Source organism: Macaca mulatta, chromosome 13, assembly GCF_049350105.2.
Source record: "Macaca mulatta isolate MMU2019108-1 chromosome 13, T2T-MMU8v2.0, whole genome shotgun sequence".
In the NCBI taxonomy this organism is placed as follows: domain Eukaryota; kingdom Metazoa; phylum Chordata; class Mammalia; order Primates; family Cercopithecidae; genus Macaca; species Macaca mulatta.
In genome coordinates, this window is record NC_133418.1 from 124,182,155 (window position 1) to 124,207,979 (window position 25,825).

The 25,825-nt window shown below is 48.1% G+C and overlaps 1 protein-coding gene and 2 long non-coding RNA genes across 4 annotated transcripts in view; 2 read left to right on the forward strand and 1 right to left on the reverse strand.

Moving 5' to 3' along the window:
* The window catches only part of LOC106992809 (uncharacterized), a 36,970-nt gene extending 32,133 nt beyond the window's left edge, over nt 1-4,837 (forward strand). The window contains exons 3-4 of the long non-coding RNA XR_013402554.1: nt 2,507-2,590; nt 3,177-4,837. This is a non-coding gene — a long non-coding RNA (uncharacterized LOC106992809). The remainder of the gene's footprint in view (nt 1-2,506; nt 2,591-3,176) is intronic.
* A 4,031-nt stretch (nt 4,838-8,868) lies between these two features.
* Nucleotides 8,869-15,585, reverse strand: LOC106992808 (uncharacterized). Its single transcript, XR_001438860.3, has 3 exons — nt 15,286-15,585; nt 10,294-10,448; nt 8,869-9,686 (listed from the first exon to the last, which is right to left on the reverse strand). It is a non-coding gene; the product is annotated as an uncharacterized LOC106992808 (long non-coding RNA).
* TMEM18 (transmembrane protein 18) lies at nt 15,338-24,973 on the forward strand. 2 transcript variants are annotated; one of them, XM_028832027.2, is made up of 5 exons: nt 15,338-15,470; nt 17,069-17,189; nt 19,811-19,865; nt 22,267-22,360; nt 22,443-24,973. In XM_028832027.2, the coding sequence occupies exons 1-5, from the start codon at nt 15,414-15,416 to the stop codon at nt 22,536-22,538; spliced, it is 423 nt and encodes a 140-aa protein (XP_028687860.2). In that variant the 5' UTR covers nt 15,338-15,413; the 3' UTR covers nt 22,539-24,973. The 2 variants fall into 2 exon arrangements, with proteins under 2 accessions (XP_028687860.2, XP_028687861.2); XM_028832028.2 differs by lacking the exon at nt 15,338-15,470 and adding an exon at nt 16,015-16,179.
* The last annotated feature ends 852 nt before the right edge of the window (nt 24,974-25,825 follow it).

Below are 25,825 nucleotides of genomic sequence, written 5' to 3' on the forward strand. Positions count from 1 at the left end.
CTTATGGCTCCAATAAGGAACTCCTCATGGTTGCTTTGGAAATTCCACTTAAGATGAAGACAGTGTTTTCTTTCCTCCAATGTGATCAGCAGTGCTGGTAATCAATACATAATTACCAGGCTTCTCATGCCTGTTTCTAACAGACTAACACTTTTCTAGGAAATGCTAAGCAACTTGAATCTCACTCCTGGAACACAAGCCCCAGCCATATAGATAACAAACATTTATCCTGTTTATATGGGAAGTCATAGGAACACATGGTTTCCTAACCAGGACATCAAGGTCTTTGGAGGAATCTTGCAGCCTGTTCCTGGCAGCTTTCTCTCCCCTCCTTCCTAGGCCAACCCTAACCCTAACCCTAACCCTAACGAGGACCCAGGTTTTTAAACAGCTAGAGTCTCCGTGTTTCTTCTGATTATGGTAGAAAATAAAGCCAAAAAAAATAAGCCTTTATAAAAACAGCATGGGTGTTTTTGTGATAGATTTCTAAGGGGTAAAAAAGGCAACTACGTTAGAAATGTGAGCCTGGCAAGAGGGAAAAGCTGGCATTAAGGACCTGCCAAAATTCTAAATTCACTTTCTTTTCTATGCCAGAGTGAATTTAAAATAGATATATAAATGTCTGTTTCATTTATATTCTTTAGTGAAAGCCAAATACATAAGCAAAATAAAATTTAAAATACTACTATTGAATAAAGAATTTGAATACCCCTATGAAGTAAGACATAATAGAAGCTTGGACCCTCCCTTAAAGTAAATGGAGGAGGCTGCAGAGAGAAGGCTCTCTCACCAAATTGCAGGAGAAAAGCATAGCCCTCCAGCAGGAAATGGAAGATGGTGATTTCAGGACATTTGTCAGCTAAAGTTTTCACAAAACAGCTTTATGCAGCCTTTTGAATAAATGCTGTGCATGGTTGTGTGAAGGAGATATTATTAGGAGGGGCTGAACTCTTAAAATGATGAAATTGAGTTTACTGTAAAGTTGTAGAGGTGAAGGAAATAAAAATAAGCTTCTATAAGTTATATGGGAAACAGAACTTCAAAATCAAGAGAAAGAGAAGTTTTAACTTCCTTATGTCTATTTGTTTAGGCTCTCTAGTGGAGGTCGGTATTAGCACACACTACGTTAAACATCTTGCACAGAAAAACAAAGTCAGCATATTCTGTCAGCCAATGGAAGAGAGTGGAGTAAACCAGTGATTACTTAACACACATGCTTTAAAACAGCAAACTATTGACGCAATGTGGAGTATATTTATGGTCTGTTACATTTTACGAAATGGTTTTATTTGATTTATTTTTAAAATACTTGTCATTTTAGCAATCTTCTGATAAGATGGTACATTTAAAAGCTCAGAACAGAACACACATGGAATGATTACCTTCTCTAGGAGCAATGAAACCCAGCCTTTCTGGTTTATTTCTTTCTTTTCACTAATGAAATCATTACAATTTTGTTAGGTCTAATTAAAAGACCAAGAAGGCATTTGGACGGAAAAAAAGGTATCAGGTTTTGTGTATTTTTGATGTGTTTTCTACAGCCAGGACCAAGTCCTTGAAAACAAACTTCAACAAAGCAGCATAATTTCATAATGAAGAAAAGAAAGAACCCCGTAAATACCTAATTCCAGACTTTCCTTTGTCATAAAGTCAGTGATCTTCATGCATACAATTTCACATACAAATTCCCATTTCTTATTTATAATCCCTTTCTATTTACTGAGGAGGTCATCTCCTGATGTGGTTGAAAATACGTTACTCTGTAACTATGATTTTTCTCATGATAAAAGTGAGATGCAGGACAAGTCAGCTATTATTATGGGATATATGCAGATGTGCTGGGATGGAGTCCTCCACAAAAAATCACGGGGGCAGAGCACGCTCTTAAGTCTCGGAGCTTCTTACCTGAGAATGTTGATTCTGAGTCACTACAGTGGCTTCCAGGAGTTGCCAACTTTTAAAAAATTGTGTTCCACTATTCCAAATCTGGTCTCCTTCTTTGTTGAGAAAGATGGAAGGCAGACGGCAAGCATGACGTGGGGGCTTCTGTAGGGGCTCTTGCTGTGGGGTAATCCTTGATAAAAGAAAAACTTCAGCCAAATTAAATTTAAAAGACTTTGAGCAATGAATGAATTGTGAACCAGACTGCCTTCTGAGCCAGAGTAGGTTCAGAGGTTCCAGCACAACCATTCGGTGGAAGAAGATTTATGGACATTGAAGGGAAAGTGACCTACAGAAAATGGAAGGGAGGGACAGAAACAGCTGGATTGGTTATAGCTCAGCATTTGCCTTATCTGTCTTATTTGAACACAGTTCAAACAGTTGACTACATTTGATTGGCCGAAACTCAGTGGCTGGCACAAGTGTAGGCTACAGTCTACGTACACCTCTCCTTGTTATGTTCATGATGTGCAGAAAAACTTTTAGGCTGAACTTAAAATCTCTAAGGAGGCAGCTTTAGGCTAAACTTGATTTAACACCCTCAAGATACCCGATTCTTTTGCAGATTTGAGTCAGGATGGCTTCAGCCTAAGGAAGAGCTTGCTGGGCTCCTCCTAAGTGTGAGAGGTTGGAGGAGCCACCACCTGGGGTGAGTGTGGGAGGTTGGAGGAGCCGCTGCCTGGGGTGAGTGTGGGAGGTTGGAGGAGCCGCTGCCTGGGGTGCACAGTGTGTAGCTGCCCTGCTGAATCTTCTTGGATACTGTTATGGGATTTGGGGGGGTGTCGTTTTTCTGGCTGGAAATCCACTCTGTGGCTGGTGGGGCCTTTGCCTGAGTTTTGCTCTGGCCTGCTGAGCTCTTTTTGCCCGCTTGGCCTGGCAGGCTGCACTTGGCTCACACTACCAGCCTCGGTAGTTGAGAGGGCAATATTGCCCACCTGTGACTCTGGGTTGCATTTTCCCGCCAGCCAGTGCTGCAGGCCCCAAAGGCTGTGGTGTCAGGAGGGCCATGGCACAGGGGCTGTGTGGGGAGGTTCTGAACCATGGAACGTGGGCAGAAGTGGTGTAGCCAGTGCTAGGCCAGGACCTTTCCACTTTCTGCACCATCTCCCAGCCCTCTTCCTCCTATAGAGACAGCCGTGGAAACCTCGGGAGGCTTGGCAGACCCAGACTGGATGTGTCCTGAGCCAAAAAAGGCATGACGCCACTGAGACCCTGGTCTGTCTCTATTTCCACAGCCAATATAAATTACCCTCAGCAAGACAACACCAGAGAGAAACGCTTCCACCACGCACAGAAATGGTTCCAGGGGCTAGAGATTGAGACAGTCCCCAGCCACTGTGCAGTTCTTCAGTACTTCAGGGCCCACAGAACAAAGGGGCTAATAGGAGGCCCAGGAGTTACTGCTGCCTCGAGGAAAGAGAGGATTATCTCCCGTGCCCAGAGGCCCCGTGGAAGTGGTCCTAACTTGCCATGTCCAGGATAAAAGCCAGGAGAGGCCCACACAAGCCCCAGGCAGGAGGGACTCCCAATGGAGCAGCCACTGAGGATGGAGAGTCCGAGAGCTGCGGGGCTGATGGGGGCCCAGGGGCAGTGCGGAGCTGCATGTGGGTTCCAGCTGCGGCCACACGACCTGTGCCAGGCACAGAGGCAACAGAGGCTGAGCACGTTCCCCTCCCACGCACCAGAGCACGTGTTCATTGCATCCGCTGTCTCCTGTTTTCCTTCTAACATTACAGGTAAATGGATGCCTCATCTGCTTATTATATTTCTGCTTATTATAACCTACCCAGTCTCAGGTATTCTAGTATATCAGCACAAAACAGATCATGACATCCTGTATCTCAAAATGCAATTGAGGTTTTCCAAATTTCTGAAAATATTTAAATAGTTTTGCTTCATGTGCTCAGTTTTCCATATTTGCTGGTTTTTTATAGGAATATTTCTCCTGAATGTGGGCACTGCCATAAATCATTCTTTATCTAACTCACTGAATTAGTGGATCCCTCCCAAGACCTCTATTTTGATTTGCTGTGTCCTACAAAGTTAGATAATCCCAAGGCCAGCATGTGTGTATTCCTAGCCAGGGATTCACCTATTTATGGAAAGTATGCTGTATTTCTTCCCAAGCCAATTTATATAGTTTTGCTTGTCATTATATCATTTAACTGAATTAAATACTAATATTCATAATTCCTGAGCAAGGACTAAATTGAATACTCTGGAAAGATTTGTAAATATTGGAGTACATTTTGATTAAAGGAAAAGCCAAAATAAATAAATAAATAAATAAATAAATAAATAAATATGTAACTTAGAAATAGCCTACACTAAGATAATTTTTCAAGTGTCTTTAAAGTTATGTTCACTTTGAATTGGAAATCTCTGAGAAACATTTTAGGTGAAGTTTAAGTAGCAAAGACTATTCCTACCTCTAGTCATCAACCCATATCCAAGAACAGGAACAGCACCTTTATTTAAATATTGGCCAGTGAATAATTATTTGTATGGTATATATTTCTAATGTTCATTATATTGATATTATCATTATTATTATTCTTTTCTGTAAGTGACTTATTGAACTCTGTTTCTAAACACTTTTTGGTATTTTGAAGAGAAGGGAGTATTAACAGGAAGGATTTATTTAATCCCTTCATCTGCATAACAAACAAAAATGACACTGGACTATGACTTCTTCTGGCCTCTAACATGGGCATTTCATCAGCTGCCATGATTTTGCCAAGTGACTATTCGGAAATAATGACATCTATATTAGTCTGTTTTCACACTGCCATAAAGAACTACCACTACCAGAGACTAGGTAATTTATAAAGAGGTTTAACTGACCCAAAGTTCCACATGGCTGGGGAGATCTCAGAAAGCACAATCATGGCAAAAAGTGAAGGGAAGCAAGGCATGTCTTACATGATGGCAGGAGTGGCAGGGGAAGTGCCACACTCTTAAACCATTGGATCTCGTGAGAATTCTCTCACTATTATGAGAACAGCATGGGGGAAATCTACCCCCATGATCCAATTACTTCCCACCAGGTCCATCTCCTGACACATGAAGATTACAATTCGACATGAAATTTGGGTGGGGACACAGAGCCAAATTATATCATTCCAACCCTGCACCCTCCCAAATCGCATGTCCTTCTCACATTGCAAAATCAACCATGCCTTCCCAACAGTCCCCTAAAGTCTTAACTAATTCCAGCATGAACTCAAAATTCCAAGTCCAAAGTCTCATCTGAGACCAGGCAATTCCCTTCTGACTATGAACCTATAAAATCAAAAACAAGTTAGTTACTTTCAAGATACAATGGGGGTACACGCATTGAGTAAATGCTTCCATTCCAAATGGGATAAATTGGCCAGAATGAAGGGGCTACAGGCCCCCATGCAAGTCCATAATCCAGCAGGGCAGTCATTAAATCTTAAAGCTCCAAAATAGTCTCCTTTGATTCCATGTCTCACATTGAGGGCATGCTGATGCAAGAGGTTGGCTTCCAAGGCCTTGAGTAGCTCCACCTCATGGCTTTGCAGGGTTCAGCCCCCACAGCTTCTCTCATGGGCTGGTATTGAGTGCCTCCAGTGTTTACAGGTACACAGTGCAAGCTGTCAGTGGATCTACCATTCTGGGGTCTGGAGGATGGTGGCCCTCTTTTCACAGCTCCACTAGGCAGGGACTCTTTGTGGGGGCTCCAAACCGACATTTCCTTTCTGCACTGACCTAGCAGAGCTTCTCCATGAGGGCCCCACCCCTGCAGAAAACCTTCTGCCTGGACATCCAGGTGTTTCCATTCATCCTCTCAAATCTAGGAGTAGGTTCCTAAGCCTCAGTTTTTGCTTTCTGCAAACCAGCAGGTCCTACACCATGTGGAAGATGCCAAGGCTTGGGCTTGCACCCTCTGAAGCCATGTCGCAAGTTGTACCTTGGCTCCTTTTAGTCATGGCTACAGCTGGAGTGGCTGGGATGCAGGGCACCCTGTCCTGAGGCTGCAGAGAGCATCTGTGCCCTGGGCTTGGCCCACAAAAACACTTTTTCCTGCCAGGTCTCTGGGCTTGTGATGGGAGGGACCGCTGTAAAGTCTCCAACAGGTCCTGGAGACATTTTCCCCAATGTTTTGACTGTTAACTTTTGGTTTCTCATTACATATGCAAATTTCTGAACGTGGCAGCTTGAAATGCACCCCAGAAAATGGGTTTTTCTTTTCCTACCACATAGTGTCAGGCTGCAAATTTTTCAAATGCTCTGCTTCCCTTTTAAACATAAGCTCCAATTTTAGATGATCTCTTTGTGATGCATATGACTATATGCATTAGAAACATCCAAGTCACATCTTGAACACTTTGCTGCTTAGAAATCTCTTCTGCCAGATACCCTAAATCATCTCCCTCAAATTCAAAGTTCCACAAATCTCTAGGGCAGCGGCAAAATGTCACCAGTCTCTTTGCTAAAGCATAGCAAGAGTGACCTTTATTCCAGTTCTGTGTAAGTTCCTTATCTCCATCTGAGATCACCTCAGCCTGGACTTCATTGTCCATATCACTATGAGCATTTTGGTCAAAACCATTCAACAAGTCTCTAGGAAGTTCCAAACTTTCCCACATCTACCTGCCTTTTCCTGAGCCCTCCAAACTGTTGCAACCTCTCCCTGTAACCCAGTTCCAAAGCTGCTTCAACATTTTCGGGTATCTGTATAACAGTACCCCACTTCTGGTACCAATTTTCTGTATTAGTTTGTTTTCACCCTTTTATATAAAAAACTACCTGAGACTGGGTAATTTATAAAGAAAATAGGTTTAATTGATTCATAGTTCTACATGGCTAGGGAGACCTCAGGAAACTTACAATCATGGTGGAAGGTGAAGGGGAAGCATGGTATGTCTTACTTACATGGCAGCAAGAGAGAGAGAGAGTAAGGTGGGAAGTGTCACACTTTTAAACCATCAGAACTCATGAGAGCTCACGAGACCAGCATGGAGGAAAGCCTCCCCCATGATCCCATCACCTCCTACCAGGTTTCTTCCCTGACATGTGGGGATTACAATTTGACATGAGATTTGGGTGAGAACACAAAGTCAAACCATATCACCACCCAAAAAATAAAGGAAGCAATACTGTGTTTTCCATCATCATTACATCAACATGTGCAGAAAATATTTGTAAATAAACAGTGTTGGTCTCATGCACTAAAAAGAAGAGATAAAAAGAGGACCCCCTGAGAACAGCAGGACAAACACCTTTATCCTTAGAGGAGGCAACATTCCAGTCCTAATGGTTGGTCCTTATTAAGCATGTGCCATGTGTCTGGCACAGAGCTGGGCATTTAAGACATTTCATCCCAAATCCTTAAAACCACCCATTAAAAAGTATTATTGTCCTCATTCTCACACAGGCAAGCTGAGGCTTTGATAATCAAAACTAGTATTCTAAGGTCATTCCAAGTGAGAGAACTCATATTCACATAAAATCTTCCCTGATCTAAGGTCCATTTTCTTCTTGATATTCCACACGCTTATAAAATTTGAGAGAAGAAAATGGAAAGAGAACCAAGTTCTGTCTGTGCTCAGTGGTACCCTTGGTGGTGTTGTGGGCCAACTTGTGTCCCCAAATTTATATGTCAGGGTCCAAACCCTGCATCTCGGAAGGCTACAGTGATTGGAGATGAGGCCTTTATAAGGAACGTGAGTTAAATGAGTATATAAGGGTTGGCCTTGATCCTACGTGACTGGTGTCCTTACAAGATCAGAACACAGACACACACAGGGGGCTGACCCTGTGAGGACATGGGGAGGAGACATGTCTGCAAGCCGAGGAGAAAGGCCTCTGAAAGAACCAACCTGTCAATGTCTTAATATTAGACTGCTGGCCTCCAGAACTGTAAAGAAGTCAGTTTCTGCTGTTTAAGCTGCCCAGGCTGTAGTGTCTCCTGATAGTGGCCCAGGAAGTCACACAGTAGTGTAGAATGTCAGTCGGAGAACCACAGCAATTCCTACGGAAGGACCACTTCACATGAAGATTAACATAAACTTCCCTGAATTCCAACATCATTACAAGACACATCAGCCTAAACTCATCAACATATGTCAAGATGTGAATTTGAACCGAAGAGAAATGTACACTGGGCAGGTTAAATCCTGTCAGCTTCATTCTCTGTGTGTGTGCAAATTTCTGAACACTAATTTTTATGTCAGAGAAACTGCCCTAACAATCAATGAACTCCAAAGGCTGATCTGCATATTAAAGGCTCAGGAATAATCCCCTGCTGATTTTGGCTTCTCATCTCAAACAGGCATTTCATACTTCTACCATCCATCCTGGGGATTTCTGTCTCTCTGTGATGCCAAGAGAACAGCAGGTACCCCTAAGTGAACACAGGGTAAACCATAGCCAGCAGGGTAGCCTGGGCCTATTAATTCAGTAAGAATGAGCTATAATTGCTTTAAGTGGAACTGGAAATGTCACTGCCATTTAACAACTGCATTTAAAATTATGCTTGAGTGAGCTATAGTGCATTACAAACAAGTAGGATGGTAAACCCCAGTAATCATTGTCCAGAGCCTGGGACACCCACAAGTCTTCCCTACCTGCCCTGAATTGTCAGAGAAAATAAAAGTGGCTGCCTTGAAGGTAGCCAGAGGCCTCAAGGTCATAGGAGAGCAGAGATTTGCCCCTGCTGGCTCTCTGAGAGGGTTGCCATAGAAACAGGAGGAAAGATGAGTCCAGCCTGTATAGGCTGGGCACAGCCAGATGGCCAGGCATAGAACAGACACAGGCAGGAAGTTGCAAACCTTGCCTTCATATCCCTAGTGTGAGCCATTTTCAGTGATCAGAAAAGTTGCTTTGGAGTCCTTGATGTTTCTAACCCATTGTATTAGTCCATTCCCATGCTGCTATAAAGAACTGCTCAAGACGTGGTTATTTATAAAGAAAAGAGCTTTAATTGACTCACAGTTCCTCAGGAACGGGGAGGCCACAGGAAACTTACAATCATGGCAGAAGGGGAAGCAAACATGTCCTTCTTTACATGGCGGCAGCAAGGAGAAGTGCCCAGCAAAAGTGGGAAAAGCCCCTTATAAAGCCATCAGATCTCATGAGAACTCACTATCAGGAGAACAGCATGAGGGTAACTGGCCCCATGATTAAATTACCACCTATGGTGTCCCTCCCATGACACATGGGGATTATGGGAGCTACAATTCGAGATTTGGGTAGGGACACAGACAAACCGTTTCACTGATTAAGGAGGGTTAGAATAAAAATGCTATGAACAAACATCCTGGAATTTCTGGAGGCATTAATTCAGAGGTTGAAAGGCCATATTTGGGCAAAACCCTCAGATATTGCCTCCTCAGTGTGTTACTTTTGGAGAGAAATGATTATTTCCTAATAATTTCCTAATATACAAAAGAATTTTCTAATTAGAGGAAAAGGGAGGGATAGCTTTTTTTGGGTAGGGAGGGGCACGTCAGGGAAGAATGCATCTGAGTGGTGGTGAAAATCATACCAGCTTTGGAATTGGCCAAGTCAGACACCAAACCACGCTTCCAGCGCTCATGAGCTATTATGTCCTTTCAGGCAAAGGATGCTACTTCTGAGCCTCAGTTTCCTCATGTGAGTAGAATAACCTCTCCCATAGGGCAGCATAGAAGCATTTAGGGAATGTGTCCATCTCTGGGTATCTGTTTCCCATGGTGGCCAAGTCAGCCCGTCTAATGTCACTCTCCTGCAGGGGAAATCTATAGACAAAGAACAAATATAAAATTAACTCCCTAAAGGCAGTGAATGGGGATGAAAAGCATGGATTATGGAAGGGGAGTGTGATGTGTGGAAGAAACAAAGGGAAAGAGGGTTTTTATGGTTTTTAGCTTAGGGGTGAGTCTGACGCCATGCAATGCAGAGTTGCCAAAACACTAACAGAAAACCCTTGGTCTTTCCCTCCTGAAGAAACTGGGAACATGCCTGCTAAAAATTGAGAAGGAAGGGGAGAATCAGAGACAGAGAACCCCAAATTCTGTGTATAACTTCTGCCCAGAACTCAGTTGACATCTGAACCTTGAATGTGTGACGCAAACTCCACGAAACACAAGGATAAAAGAACCAAACTGAGAATTCAGCTGCGGTTCAACAGGCATAGTTTGCAGTTCGTCAAACCAACTTAATGGCCCCATCACACACACACACACACACACACACAAATGGAAAAAATAACGGAGCCTAGACTCTCCACGACATGACATTTACAATGCCCAACAAGTCATGCTAAATGATCCACAATTGCAGAACCAGGGAAGTGCGGCCCACTCTAGCGAACAGACACACTCAGAATCAGAACAATCCCCTTACTGTGCTCAGAGGTGGAGCTTCCTGCCGTATCCCTGCTCAGTGACGGGAATTAGGGCCTGCACCCACCGCCAGGATGAATCCAGCCTTGCCGCGATTTTACAGCTGCCGCGAAGGACGGTTCTGCAATCGTGGTAAGTCTAATGTTCAGTCTTCATCTAATAAAGGAAAAAAAAGAATGAGAGAAAAAAAATGAAGAAATCATGCTAAAATTTAACAATATAAATTCACACAATCAAGAAATTTATCAAACACAAGCAACATGAATACAAAGAAAACTAATTCTAGGCACATCGTAGTAAAACTGCTGAAACCAAGATAAAGACAATATTCTGAAAACAGAAAAATGACACAATATCCGTGGGAAAATGAGGATTAGAAACATCACTGCTTTTCTACAACAAACTATGGCAGACAGAAGGCTGTGGAATATCTCTCACGTGCTGAAAGAAAAGAAAGAAAAACAGTATTCAATGACAATTCACAGCACAACTATCTTTTTAAATGAAGACAAAACAAGATCATTTTTCATATGAAGCCGATTCATCCCCCACAGAACTGAACTGCATGGGATGCTAACTTCAGTCTGAGAGGAAATGATACCACCTAAGAATGTTCAGAAAGGAATGAGAGCTTTGGAAATGATAAATTAAGCATTACTGTCAAATGCTTTATTGTAAACCTCATTGTATAAACTGATAGAGCAACCAGATTACACCTTAAGGTCAAACTGGTGCAGCCCAGAGGCACAGTGGGAGGAACCAGGAACCCCCACAGAAGCCGCCGGGGGTCCTGGACCCAGAGGCACAAAGGGAGGAACCAGGAACCAGGAACCCGCATAGAAGCCCCCTGGGGTCCTGGACCCAACCCGTGAGGTCGGTATCCTGCAGGCTGTTGCTGAGCTTGGCAAGTTCAATGGGGATAAATGGAGAACACAGTGGTGGAGATCAGGGCACTTCTATGGCCTGATTCGCATCCAAGACTCCGAAACTGAAGGCGCCCAGAGTCCGGCTCTCAGGGATCTCAGGGATCTCAATTATTGACCATGATGTCTTCAGGAATGAAACCTCTGGGCTCACATAATTATTTGGGTGTGCTACAGTGTTTAAACCTTTCCTGAGATGCACCCTGCCATCCCCCAGGGTCCAACCCTCCGGGGCTTCCTGGCACTGTCTGAGCTGTCACCAGCCCAGGGGTCTGGCACCCCCCTGGCATGGGGTTATAGAGGCCAGGTCCAGGGGATCCTGCCCATGTCGGCCTGGCTGTGGCTCCTCCCAATACCAGAGCAGACATTCCCGGTCACTTGCAGTGTCCCCTGGTCCTGGACCACTAACCCCCAAGCACTTGCTATTGCAGTAGAAGGACCAAATTAGTGACCCTGGAGCTAGGACCCCGACTACCATCACCAAAACACAGACCATGCAACACTTGACTTCACAACGTGGAAAACACAAGCCGTGGTGAACTCGTGGCGGTGCCCACCTGGCCCCGATTCCAGGGGGACGTCTGCACAGATACAGGTCCTCATGGCCCTGGGCACCTGGGACGGGGGCCCTGATTCTGCAGCCTCACTGTGGAGGACAATAGCGACCCTGGCCTGCAGGGTCTCTGCATGGTGTTGGGTGCAGTCCCAGGTAGAGCCCGCGAAGCCTCCGGTGCTCCGGGCTCCTCTTCCTGGGGAAGCAGGTCCTGACTCACTGTGGGTAGTGACTGAGGGCTCAAGGGCCCAGGTGATGGCCTGGACACTTCCTGACCGACTATCAACGCTAGGGACGGGGCCTGTGTTGTGTGCCCACCTGGGCGCTGGCCTTCCTCCCAACTGCACCAGTGGACGCATGCGGGTCACGCAGCTGGTTCGCAGGACAGGCGCAGGTGCCACACCTGGTGTGCAGGTGGGTAGAGGCCACACAGACCCTGGGCAGCTGACGGCGCATGTCAGCTTGACCCTGAAGGTCGCGGAATGAGCATCACAATGTGAAGCAGAACGTCGAGGGCACCACCTGCTTCTGCACTGAATGCAGGAAGGGTCCCCAGGCAGAGATCCTGTGACCCTGACCCTGAAGGGCTGCTCAGGAGCCGGCATGAAGATGGAAGAGTTGCTGACGGGAGGTGGTGGAGATACAGACACTGGGGTCTCGAGGGAGCTGCTGTGAGGGTGCCTGTGGGATATCTGTGCCCCTCAGAGTTCCCTGAGGAGGGGGCTCTTCCTAGACAGACACCCCTCCCAAGGCTGCCTCTGGGTCACAGGACACAGACCTGGTCTTGGTGCCTCTCCTTTCCTCCACAACTCCGCATTGCTCCCACAGCAATGGGCAGCTCTCCCCTGTGGTCTCTCCATCTAAACAATCAGCTGCCTGCTGGGCCCTGAGCAACACAGAGAGCAAGAGAGCTATCAAGTACTGGCTTTAATTTGTAGAATACATTACAGCTCACAAATGTATTTTACCCATTAATAAAGCTCTTGAAAACTAATTGTATGTGGATTAAATATAAGTGAATCAACTTGTGAAGCTATTTTAGAAATAAACAAAATTGGGCCAGGCGTGGTGGCTCACACCTGTAATCCCAGCACTTTGGGAGGCCAAGACAGGCAGATCACCTGAGGTCAGGAGTTCGAGACCAGCCTGGCCAACATGGTGAAACCCCGTGTCGACTAAAAATACAAAATTAGCCCGGTGTGGTGGCACATGCCTGTGATCCCAGCTACTTGAGAGGCTGAGGCAGGGAGAATCGCCTGAATCCGGGAGGCAGAGGTTGCAGTGAGCCGAGACCCTGCTATTGCACTCCAGCCTAGGCAACAAGAGCAAAGCGCAAAAAAAAGAAAAAAGGAAAAAAAAAAAGGAAAGGAAAGGGAAAGGAAAGCGAAGGAAGGGGAAGGGGAAGGGAAAAGGCAAGGCAAGGCAAGGCAACGAAATAAATAAAATTGAGTCTTCTTTATTCCGATCACGGATTCATTCAGTCCTTTCTGAAAGCACAAAATTCCAGGTAAATGGAATAGAGTCCACGTCAGCATTCACATACCAACACAGACAGTAGGCCATGTTCTAGTGGCCACATTAAAATAGTAAAGAGAAAAAGATTAATTTTATTGATATACTTTATTTGGTCCAGTATATCCAAAATATTAATTTCAACATGTAAGCAAAATAACACAATTGTTGATAATATATTTTACATTTTGGTACAAAGTCTTTGAAAGATGGTGTATGTTTGAAATTAAAGCACATCTCAGATTGGCGACATTTCACAAGCTTCACGTCTAAATGTCCGGCAGCCTACCGTTGTTCAGAACAGCGGGGCAGGAGAAATGTGGAAGATGAATGTCCTGGGACAGAGAGTGAAGCTGCTGAGGGGCAGAGTTTTAACAATTTTGGAAGCGTGGGTGCCAGGGCGCACATGTGAAAGATCTGGGAGGGGAGGCTGAGGGGAGGATGAGGAGAAAAAATCCCAGTGACCATAGATAGGCTGTGGTTAATATTAATAGCTAGAAGAGTCTGACCCAAAATTACAGAAATTACAAGAAAACAGACCCCACAAAAGAAAGGCAGGCACCAGACAGGACTGACAATGAAACTAACCCATGGAAATTAATAGAGTGATGCTTCACATAGTAACGAAATATCATCAGGGAGATACACAGTAACAGGCTGAACTGAAGAGGACAGATCTACTCCCTGTAACTGAAAGGTCCTGTTGAAAATAGCTGAACAAGCACAGGGGAGTGAAAATGGACACAGGTGAAAACTATCACACCGGCTGGTGCCTGTAATCCCAGCACTTTGGGTGGCTGAGGCGGGTGAATTACTTGAGGTGAGGAGTTCTAAACTAGCCTGGCCAACATAGTGAAACCCCGTCTCTACTAAAAGTACAAACAAAAAAAAGAAAATTAGCCAGGCGAGGTGGCGAACGCCTGTAATCCCAGCTACTCGGGAGGCTGAGGCAGGAGAATCGCTTGAACCCGGGAGGCGGAGGTTGCAGTGAGCCGAGATCGCACCATTGCACTCCAGCCTGGGCAACAGAACGAGACACCATCAAAAAAAAAAAAAAAAAAAAAGCAGGAAGGCCAAGGCCGAGATTTTCGAAACTCAGCAACAACAGACGTGATGTTTTGAGAGGAAGGTTGAGAAACACAAAAGAGAGGAAGATGCACTATCCACCTAACGGATGCTCCTGGAGTTGAATATAGGAGGAATGCCGAAAAATATCAATGAAAGAAATGTTTTCCCATAAGAAGAAACCATGACCTTCTTCTACGCTGAAATGAGAAAATGCATGTTAAGTAGCATGAGCAGAAATGACCACACTGTGGAAAGATTTTAAGATCTGGGAGGGGTTAAAGCTATTAAAAAAAAAAAAAAGTCCACCACTAGAACTATTTTTACAAACGTTAAACTAGTTCAAGAGCTAACATATGCAACGAAAGCATATACACTTAATAATTCATGATGTTAAAATAATAAAATGTTTAATTTGAAAATCTCAAAGTTGGGTTATAAATGTTAAAGGGAAAAAAGAAATTCGCTGTAAGAAACTTAACTTTATATTTTTATATCTGTCGTTAAACAAGGAAATGGAGCTAAAAACACCTGGTAAATCTCCAAAGCGAAGAGAGATAACCCTAAGCTGATCCAGACCAAGAGTGCACTGCCCTGAGCATCCCAAGAGCAGACACCTTCCCAGGTCCTGCAGGGTCCGAGGAGTGGGCAATGTCCCCAGCTCCTGCGGGGTCTTGGGGCGGACACCGTCCTCACTGACCCTTCTAGGGAGTCCCGGGTGGGACAGAGGCTGGCGTGGCGGCACAGCGCCCCGATCCTTTGAAACAAGCCTTCCAAGCCCCACCCGCCTCCGCCTGCTCCTCTGTTAAAGCACTAAAGACGCCCTGGGCCTCCCGGCGGAGCGAGCACAAGTCCCACCGCTCGATAGTAAGTTGTCCACAGTACAGCGAACACCTGAAACTATCGCGATATCTGGAGCTAGCAAATGCCATGAAATTACCGCGAGAAGAAGGAAGCGCAGGTTTCGTGAGAAGCGCAGATCTCACGAGAGAAGATTTGGCGCCCTCCTCCGTGGATTGTGGCCAGGCCGGGTTCGGCGGTTGCTGTGAGGGCGGGCTTCTCGGCACCATGCCGTCCCCGTTCTCCGTCAACTCTTTCCCCGTCAGCATCCCAGCCGTGCTCATGGTAACTCGCGGCCTGCGTAACCACCAGTTCGGGGGAGGACGGCGGAGAGGCGTTGGGTCTGCCCCACGGAGAACCTAGCCTGTGGCCAAGAAGGCGCCCACCCTGGGCGGGGCCTGGCGGCGGAGCGCGCGCGCTGGGCGGGGTCCTGGGACCTGTGGGTGTGGCTCGGGGCGGGGCGGTGTAGCGCGCCCTGGGCGGGGTCCTGGGACCTTTAGGAAGGGGCCGGGGCCGGGCGTCGGGGCGCGAATGCTAGGCGGGGTCCTGGGCCGTTGGGCGGAACGGGGCGGGGCGGGGCCTTGGGGTGGAGCGTGCGCAGTGAGCGGGGTCCTGGGCCGTGCGGACGGGGCTTGGGCTGGGCGCTCGTCCCGCACCGTGAGGGCGTGGCCGAGTTGTGCGGGCGGGGCGCGAGGGGCAGGGCTTTGTTCGTGTGGGAGGTGCATGCCCGCGAGTCAGCGTCTTGCGGGCGGGGCTTGGGCCATGTGGGCGGATCCTGGCAGTGTGACTGGACGTGCGTGGTGGAGCCTGATCGTGTGGGCGTGGCACGGAGGAACCCTGCCCCTGTGTGGGCGGGGCCTGCTCTTTGCCCGGTTGGTCTGGCAGGTCCCAGGGGAGCCCGTGCCCCGAGTGGCCGCCCAGGGGTGGCATGGGCACTCGATGGGGTCTGGGCAGAAAGCCGTGCTCCCCTCACCTCCCTGCCTCTGGTCGTCTGGTTGGTGAATTGATGCGAGCAGATGCGCTTGTGTCCTTATGGCGCGGCTCTGGAGAGGCTGCTGCGGCCCCCAGTAGAGAGCAGTGACACAGGAGTCCTGGAGGGCTGTGCGGGGCTGCAGCTTGGAGGGCAGGGCTAGTCTCATGCAGGAAGGCGCTCAAGGAGGGGATGGCAAGGGTGGAGGACTGCTGGGATTGGCATCTGAGCATCAGTTGGGGACTGGGCAGCAGTGGATCTGAGCTTGGCTACTTCAGGTCCCTGAGCCAGACACTGTCCCCAGGTACAGCAGGGTCCCGGGGAGTCCAGGAGGCGGCGGAGTGCAGCACTGTCTGGAGAGTTCAGTGTATTGCAGAGAGTTTGGAGAAAATCAAGTCGTGCCCGTGGCGATGACTCAGATTCCCCGAGGCCTTCAGTGCTGACTAAGGAGCCTGAAATGATGATTCGTGTTTTACCTTTGGGGTTGAGCCAAGTGCATCTCTTTGAGCAATCCACTTAATGTCCTTGTCGTCACCAATTATCATCACCAAGTATTGTTATAAAGGATGGTAATTCCTTTAATTATACCCAGCTTAAAAACATGATTCTGTTCCACCAACAAAAGGGGCACGTCAGAGATGCCTTCAGTTCTGTATGCTTGAACTTTGAATTCCATGAATTATAGTTGCACTGAGGGGAGAATCCTGTTTGCATCCTCCTGGATCCTTCTCTCTTTCCTGTCCCCATGTTTCTCTGAGGCCTGGCAGTGCTCTCCGGATACCTTGCTGAGTAGCCCCAGGAAGACTCAGGAGTGAGAGGCCCCTGCCCCCTGCCCTGGGAGAAGGCTGTGGGTGGGCTGTGAGCCCGGCCCTGTGGGGCAGGTCAGTGAGTGTCCGCTGGTGTGTTCCTACAGCAGACGGACTGGACTGAGCCCTGGCTCATGGGGCTGGCTGCCTTCCATGCGCTCTGCCTGCTCCTCACCTGCTTGTCCTCCCGGAGCTACAGACTACAGATCGGGCACTTTCTGTGTCTAGGTGAGTAAAACAACACAAACTCCACAACTCAGATCACTGTGTGAAATGAAACTGTGTATGGTCTGTGTCTTCAAAATATGTACATATTTTTATAAGACCTCCCAACCCTCTGTCAGGCGCCTGCTCCTAGGGCACTCCCATTTTTCTCTTGGAAGCTATAAAGGAAAGTACTTTTTGGATGTTAGAGTTGAAAGGAATCTGTTGAGTTCCTGTTACCTATCAGGGAAGTGCTGAGCACCAGCTGCACACGGGAGAGCTGGGTTTCCGGAAGTGCTGTTGTTTATACAAGATGTGTCCTTGGTGGCAGCTCTGCTCATGCACTGCTTTGAATGGGAGGAAGATTGCAAACCAGGAAAGAGAAGTTCTGTGCATAAAATAAGGCATTGCCCAACTTGGTTTCAAGGATAAGGGCTATAGAACTTAGAGAAGTTAGGGAGTTGCACAGGATGACTGAGAAAGATTATTCAGAAAAGCTGAAATCATGGCACAGGGTGTGAAGAGTGAGTAAAATGTTAACAAGAAAAGAGAGGGAGCAGGTGACGGCCTGGGGGGGCAGCAGCCTGACATGCAGATACTGAGATGGATGGAAGGTGTGGGTCAGAGGCAAAGAAACTGCCAGCTCTGTGGATCCTAAGCACTTCTGGTGCTGAGCGTTACAAACACTTGTGGGTAGAAGAGGCGAGGAGGGCCTGGAGGTCTGGCTCAGGCTCCTCTTGACTCTGGACATTGGGGAGACACCGAAGATGTTCTTGGTAGCTAAAAATAACTAATTTTAGATAACTTTAGTTAGCTGGTTGTGTGCAAACAGAAAATCCGAAGAAGAGATGATCTTAGAAAGACTGGAGAAGTGATGAGTGTTTGCATCGCAGCGGGGGCCTGCACAAGTGAGGTGCTCAGAGCAAGCTCTGTATTGAGGGTGCCCTGAGGAGTGCTGGAGTGGACCAGGCGGACAGGGCTCCTTTGCCTCCCACAGATTCCTGGGGGACACCAGCACCAGTGCTTCATCACAGACCTGTGTTGTTATCAACAGTGACAAGTGTTGTAATGGAAAAGCCAAAAACACAGTGAAACAGGAGGAGCCGCCTGATTTAAATCACACAGTCCCCTGCGAACCCAGGGGCAAAAGGTGCATAGGCAGAAGCCAGGCACTGAGATGCTGGCAGAGGGCGGGAGCGAATGCCTCACGCAGAGGCCCTGAGGCAGGCACCTCAAAGGTGACAGCTTGTCCAGCTGAGCTCCTGGATCTGAACAGCTTTGTCAGCTAGAGAACTGCACAAGGGTTTGATATTTTCTAGGATAAGGGGAAGGATGACTGCTTTCACACCGGGGTAATACTAGACACTGTGCTGCCTGCCGTTACATTTCCTGTGATTCATTTCTCAAACCAACCTAAGAGTTGGATTTTATTTGCCCATTTTTATAAATGAAGCACACAGAGGTTCTGACTCCCTCAGCTACGTAGCTTATAACTAGCACCATCAAGATTCAAGGTTCAGACTCTGCTCCAGGGTGCATTTCAGGAAAAGCTGGAGAGGAGCACCTGGCAGCAGCCCCTCTGCCTGCCCTCCTCCTGTGCCTACCACCCTCCCCACCCTCCCCCTGTAACCTCAGCCCTCCACACCCTCCTCCCCACACCCATGCCCGCCACCTCCTGTGTTAGCCTACCCATCTGTCTGGCTGTCCTGCTCCTCCTGCCCCTCTCTGACCTTCCTCCTCCTCCTCCCCCCGGCTCCTTCCCTTCCTCCCCCCACTCCCCTCTAGTTCTTTCCCTGTGCCTCCTTTTCCTCTGCTTTATTGAGTCCATTCCTGAAGGGAGGAAGTGGAGGGACTGCTCACCCTAACCCCTAGTTTAATCTGCTTTCTGATGTGAATCAAGAAGAATGAAAGGATTTTTACATTTTGATTTACCTTAGAAGTTAAAGCATCACATTTTTCTTAATCTGCTGAATTATATTTTATTTAATTTTATGGTAGCATGGGTCACTCTCTCATGGGTTTGAGTCCCGGCATTACCCATGAGTTAGCTGGAGACCCAGGGCCAGTCCCTAAAGTCTGTGCTCCTGGGAGCACAGAGGCCTCGCCTCGCCTCGCCCCCGCCGGCCCCTGCCCTCCCTCCTGTGCCTTTGCCTCCAGCACCCCAAAGCTGTTTGCTCCCCTCCTGTGGTCATCTCAGTCGCAGTGTCCCGAGGGCAGTCCGGGAGGTGTGAGCATGAAAAGCCCTTGGTTGTCAGCTCTGGGTCTCATGGCTGTCAGCTCCTGCTGCTGTGTGCTGTGAGGCCGATCTGTGGCTGCTGTCCCTGGGGAAATGTGTGAGGCCCAGCCATGCCTGGGTGAAGCCTGGGGCCTCGGGCAGCTCCTGCAGTGGCTCTGCAGGTGCTGACCTGAGCACGGGCTCTGACTGAGACCATAGAGCACTGGAGAACTGGAGCACTGTTGGCCTTGGTTTTCTTTATGCTAAATGGGTGAGTCCCACAAGTTGACAGTGTTAGGATGTTTACATGACCTTATGTTTAAAATTAAAGTGACATTTCTATTCATTGTTCTACTGTAAATAATGTATAACTTTATAACGAGTAATAACGGGTCATCTAAATTCTAACATGACTTGCACTTTTTTTCAGTAATCTTAGTCTACTGCGCTGAATACATCAATGAGGCGGCTGCAATGAACTGGAGGTGAGCCCATCCCTGGGCCTGTGACCCGGTCCATGCAGGGGTGTCCCTGGGAACGCCCCCACAGCCGGTGGGTCTCACGGAGGAGACAGTGAATCCTAACACGGCAGCCGCGCACACCCGTGCCCATGCGTCCAGAGTTGTGGGCTCCAGCGCGACTCTGTAAATGCTTTCCCAGCGCCAGAGCGGCCCTCTCTGAGTATGGCACTGTGGGACAATGCTGGCTGAGGCCGCTGATGGCAGAGCCAGAGAAATGACTGTGGGAATTTGAGCTGCAGAATAGAAACTGCAGCGTTTTAGAGAACGTGGTCTGTGCTGGCCTCAGCCGTGCCCTCCCCCTTGGACTGCAGGGTGGCTGTTCCATGGCGAGTCTGGACCTGAGTAGGGGGCTTCTGGGTGGTCTGAGGCACCTGCCTGCCTCACCCCCAGCCCCACGTCCTCATGTCGGGGGCACCGCTGGCAGCCCTGGCCCTGCATCCTCTGCCCCCTCCTCTACCCCTGGTTTCCTCCCAGGGGGACTCAGAACCCAGCACCTGCCCAGGGTGAACCACACAGCCTCTGTCAGATGAGACCCACCTGGCCTCACTGACTGTTTTGAGTGACCTGTGAGCTAAAAATGGTTTTTACATTTTAAAATATAAAACAGAAAAAAAGTAAAACTGCCAGACTCTGAGCAGGAAGTAGCTGAGACTGTGGCCTCGTGGCCCATAAGCCCTGAACGCTGATCCTGGGCCCTCACCGAAGGGTTGCTGAGCACTCCCTGCAATCCTTTGCTTAGACCCTGCCCGGGTTTCCAAACCCCCCCTTGACTGGGCCTCCTCCTGCCCTGCTCCTGCCTGCCCAGCCTTTCCCTCCAGGACAGCATTCCTGCAGCCACACGTGCTGTCTCTCTCCTCCCTCTTCCCTGCCCCCTCCTTAACCATAAGCGGCTCCCTGGGGACCCCGCCTCTCCTCCTGGACGCAGGCCTCCACGTGGTTCAGTCCCAGGAGTGGTGCTCAGTCCCTGGTTACCCTGACCTTGTCCAGAGGCCAGCACAGTGTCCTCGTCCTCCCTGAAGCCCTCCCACACCCAGCTGCAGCCTGCAGCACCTTCCTGGCCCCTCCCTTCCCTCTGGCTGCAGCCTCCTGTCTTAGTGCTTCTCTGCGATCTCCTGGTTTCAAAAGTGCTGGGTTTCCTGCCTGTCCCACCTGTTGGACTGGGCACCAGGACGTCTAACAAACATCTCAAAATTCACACTTCAGGACAACTGCTGTGCTCCCCTCTGTTTATAGGGGCGGCTTCTCCCTCCAGCTTCTTAGACCAGAGACGTAATAGGGCATTTTTCAGGAAGCTCCATCCCTCCACCTTTAAGGTCACCACGAGCCCAGTGTGTCCCATGCCCTTCACCCCACCCTCGCTGACCTGCTGCTGACATGCAGCAGTCCCTAAGCCATCCCGCTACTGCCCAGCCTCTTGGGTGTCTTGGGGAAGTGTGGGCCTCAGAGCCAAGCACTGCCCCTCAGAACATTCCAGAGTGTCCTCAGGTCACCTAGAGTAAACACGGAGTCCTGCAGTGATGCCCTGCGGCCTCCTGCCAGCTCTGTCCCAGCCGCTCATGGCTGTGCCTACTAGTCCATGAGGCCCCCTCACCCCCGACAGGCTTCACGTTTCTCTAGAGCAGCACTCGCCAAATGCTCAGACTGGCTGCCTCTTACTTTGGGGCCTCCCATGGTCTAGAGCATAAGCGCCAGCAAGGCGGGAGCCCTGTGGTCACGAGGCGCTGACCCACTGCCCACCATTACTAGCTTTGTTCACGGCATTTCCGTGCTGGCTGCTTCGAGAATCATCAACACCCACGTGCAGATCCTCTGCCCTCCCTGGCGCTGTGCCTTGTGCAGGTGGAGATCTTCCACCTTCCTCAGTCTCTTTTGCCAAAGAGGCACTGGCACTGACAGAAGAGGACTGCTGTGAGAACCAAAGGGATGGAAGGGTCCGGCACCACTCCTTCCCAGTGCAGCAGTGGAGCAGATGCAGCTGCTGTCCCTTTCTCATTACGGGGATTGTCGACGTTTACTCTGTAGGTTTTAAGGATTTCAAGTCGTCAGTGTCTTCCAGCTGAGGTCAGATGTGCCGCTGACCCAGAGGGGCTACGGGGTGGTGTCTCCTGCTGTGGGAGGCCTCGGGGTCTTGCCCGTGCTGCTGAGTGATGTCTCCCTGTCCTGTGACCCAGTGTGTTTTCTTCATAATGAGCATTGGGGACAGCGCAGTGGAGATGACGGCTGCTCCCAAGGGTGGGCCCAGTGAGGGGGTTGCCCCCACCTCAGTCCACATCAGCTCTCTCCAGAGTCTTAGTTAAATACACAGTGTCACTAGAACTTTTTGGCTGTATTGCCTAGTAATTTTTTGTTTTTGTTTTTTAAACAGATTATTTTCAAAGTACCAGTATTTCGACTCCAGGGGGATGTTCATTTCTATAGTGTTTTCAGCCCCGCTGCTGGTGAATGCCATGATCATTGTGGTATGTAGATGACACATGCAGTTGTCGTTCTTCCTGTGTCTGTTGTTCAAATCTAAACAGTGTTTCAAACAATTGTGTTTAGATTATGTGGGTATGGAAGACTCTGAATGTGATGACTGACCTGAAGAATGTACAAGAGAGAAGAAAGGAGAAGAAAAGGAGAAGGAAAGAAGACTGAGGGGCAGCAGCTGCTTGGAGTTTGCGTCCTTCCCGTCCACCCTGGCTGCTCCCAGTGCTACAGTGCACATGGGTGGGCATCCTTCCAGCTGACTCCGTGGTTTGAAAAACTGTTGTTTTATTTAAATATCCACAGTGGTAGGCACACACTGAAGTCGGCTTTTCAGCCAGCACTGAATGTATCCATCAGGACATGCGTCTTCAGGCGCCTGATCTTTGTAGTCAGGCTGTGGGAATGGTCTGCAGAGCTTCACAACTGGGAGTTTGATTTGAAGAAGTCCATGTCATATGTGTAACTAGTACTAATTATAAATATAAAATACACAATATAAAATACGAAATTCAAAAATAAACAGTGCTACCCTGTGCATGGGCGCCGTGCCCGCCTCCTCGTGCTGTGTTTTCTAGTGTGTGCCGCGACCCGCAGTCCTGTGCATGGGCGCCGTGCCCGCCTCCTGGTGCTGTGTTTTCTAGCGCGTGCCGCGACCCGCAGTCCTGTGCATGGGCGCCGTGCCCGCCTCCTCGTGCTGTGTTTTCTAGCGCGTGCCGCGGCTCGCAGTCCTGTGCATGGGCGCCGTGCCCGCCTCCTCGTGCTGTGTTTTCTAGCGCGTGCCATGGTTCGCAGTGAGGGTGTTTTCACCTTCCAGGAAATGGGGCAAAATTTGGAGACGGTTGTCATTGGAGGAGGTGGTGGTGCTGGCTTCTCCTGTGGATCCCAGGGGTGATGCAGAAAATCCTGTGTGCCTGGGTCAGCTGCACCACAGACAATGACTTGACATGAAATGTCAGCAGCGGTGGGGCGGAGAGACCTTGGAAGGAAGCTCTTGGAAAATACGTTGTATCTCAGTTTGATGAACCAATTCTCAAGAGGCTAGGCCCTCTCTAACAAAGTTACGGGCTGCTTTACTGAAAACAGAATGGAAGCCCTGAAGTCAGCACTCCATGGAGAAGCGTGTCTTTTATAATGTCCTGGTGTTCTGTTGATTTAGGTGCCTGAGAACACAATGCTCCCAGTTCTGTTAGGACAGGCATACTGTCACTTTGCAATATGCACTTTGTAAAATAGCTCCTGCCCAGTGGCTCTTGGTTCCTAACAAATCTGGACCTGTGGTTTAAGAATGAAAGGTGGTTGGAGACCTAGATATTTAAAAATAGGTGTTCAATAAGGGAGTACTCACTGTGCATTGTATCTGATAGCATACCTAATTGTGCATTTCTGAAAGTTACTGATTCAAAATGTAATTGGCACAGTTATCTTTGAGTAGACAAGCCTGGGAAGAGAATGTTGAGGTGTGGAGGTGACCAGCCAAGTTCGTGCCCCTCTCAGGCCTTTGTGGCTGAGAGGTGGGACAGAAAGATGATTAAGGTGATGTGTCCTCCCCGCCGGCATTGTCCAGGGCCACTGTGTAGATATTTGACTTTGCTGACAGAAAAGAAACCAGGGAGTTTCTAGAGACTATGCATTTTTAGTATAACATTTTCACCCTCTGATACGGTTTGGCTCTTGTGTGCCCATCCAAATCTCGTCTCAAATTGTAATCCCCATGTGTCAGGGGAGGGACCGGATGGGAGGTGATTGCATCATGGGAGTGGTTTCCCCCATGCTGTTCTCATGATAGAGAGGGAGTTCTCACAAGATCTGATGGTTTTAAACATGGCAGGTTCCCCTGCTGTCACTGTCTCTCCTGCCGCCTTGTGAAGAAGGTGCTTGCTTCTCCCTCTGCCATGACCATAAGTTTCCTGAGGCCTCCCCAGCCATGTGGAACTGAATCGGTTAAACCTCTTCTTTATAAATTACCAGGTCTCAGGTAGTATCTTTATAGCAGTGTGAGAACAGACTAATACACCATCTGTATGTTATTTGGACTTCATACGGGGCCATGTGATTGGATCTCAGTTTGCCTGCGATAAAGTAGTATAACAGTATTGCTCGCTTTGCATGAATTTGATGCTGATGACATGTCAGTGTGAAACCATGACCTGTGTTCTTTGGTTTTCACTCAGTTTATGTGTGTGTGTGTGTCTGTGTTTTGGAACAGTTATATTTTGTTTTTATAAAAACAACCTTCATTTTATTTTTAACTGTGTAGTAAGTTTCTATTCAGTGCCTTAAAGTGCATTGTTAACAATTGTCTTGATATGTTGTCCTCATGTTAGGGAAAGGCGTAGAAGCCAAAATGATCAGCAGTTGAGTAATTTATGAAAGCACAGGTGCAATCCCACTTTAAAGCCCTGGGGGTTGCACAGAGCACACTGAGTTCAGGCTCCATAAATGTGGCTTACTCACTGGAGGGCTTCATCTGTTTAAGTAGAACAAATGTTTTTACTGATAAAGTACAGGAAAGGAGGTTTGTGATAAAAATATATTTTTCACATTCCAAACCTGTGACACCTTACGTTTATCGATTGCTATGCAATAAAATATATCTTTAATAATATGTAGTATGCTTTCTTCCCCCCACTAAAAAAAATGGTATTTATTTTGCTTCTTACTGTAACTGGAAACAGGAGCACCTGGAACTTAGCTCCACCTTTGTCTGGCAGGTCCCTTTGCTGCAGCATCTGGTGCTGAGTTTCAACAAACAAATGCAATTGGGTCATTGCCAGTAGAAGAAAGTCCCCTTGCACAGATACTGCATATCAAATCAGAAAGCAATATGCAGCCTGAATGGCTAGCTTCTGTGAGAAATAAAGTACAAGGAAATGTTAACATGTTCTCTCCCTTTACAAAATAATAAATGTTAAAAAGGGGGGGTGGGGGCCGGGGGTGAAATGCAGGGTAAGGAGCTACAGTGATGCTGAGTGGGATGCTTAAAGACAGATGAGAATTGCCATCAGAGATGTACCGGTCAGGTCCAAGCATCTTTTCTCTGGAAAAGAACTTCAGGCTTCCTTGTCTGGACTTCGGTGGAGCACCCTTCTTCTTTGACCACGTTAACCAGAACACGTTTTCAGTGCAGCCTTCCCCTCTACTGAAGCCATGAGAACCAGTGACTAGCCATGCTAATAGACATCCTCATCTAAAGAGTAAAGAAGTTATCTGCGTCATAGGTTTTATCTACACCCTCTCATGCTGAAAGAATGGTTATTATAAAATGCATTCTGATTTCAAGAATGTGAAGAAAGTCACGGATCCCCAGGACCACCCCGTGTCCTGGAGGGACTCCCAGACTCAGAGCAGCTCTCACAGTCAGGGCTATGGTTACCCCTGTGAAAAGCTACAGATTAAGATCGGCACAGGGAATGGAGCCCAGGAGAGACCAGGCACAGGTTCCCTGGCATCCTCTC

Excerpts from the sequence above, each read along its gene's own strand:
- TMEM18 (XM_028832028.2), top strand. The coding sequence starts at position 16,114 with ATGGGCACTCGATGGGGTCTGGGCAGAAAGCCGTGCTCCCCTCACCTC. Across the intron at positions 17,190-19,810 it reads CGGGCACTTTCTGTGTCTAG|TAATCTTAGTCTACTGCGCT; the intron begins GTGAGTAAAACA and ends ACTTTTTTTCAG. Across the intron at positions 19,866-22,266 it reads GCGGCTGCAATGAACTGGAG|ATTATTTTCAAAGTACCAGT; the intron begins GTGAGCCCATCC and ends TTTTTTAAACAG.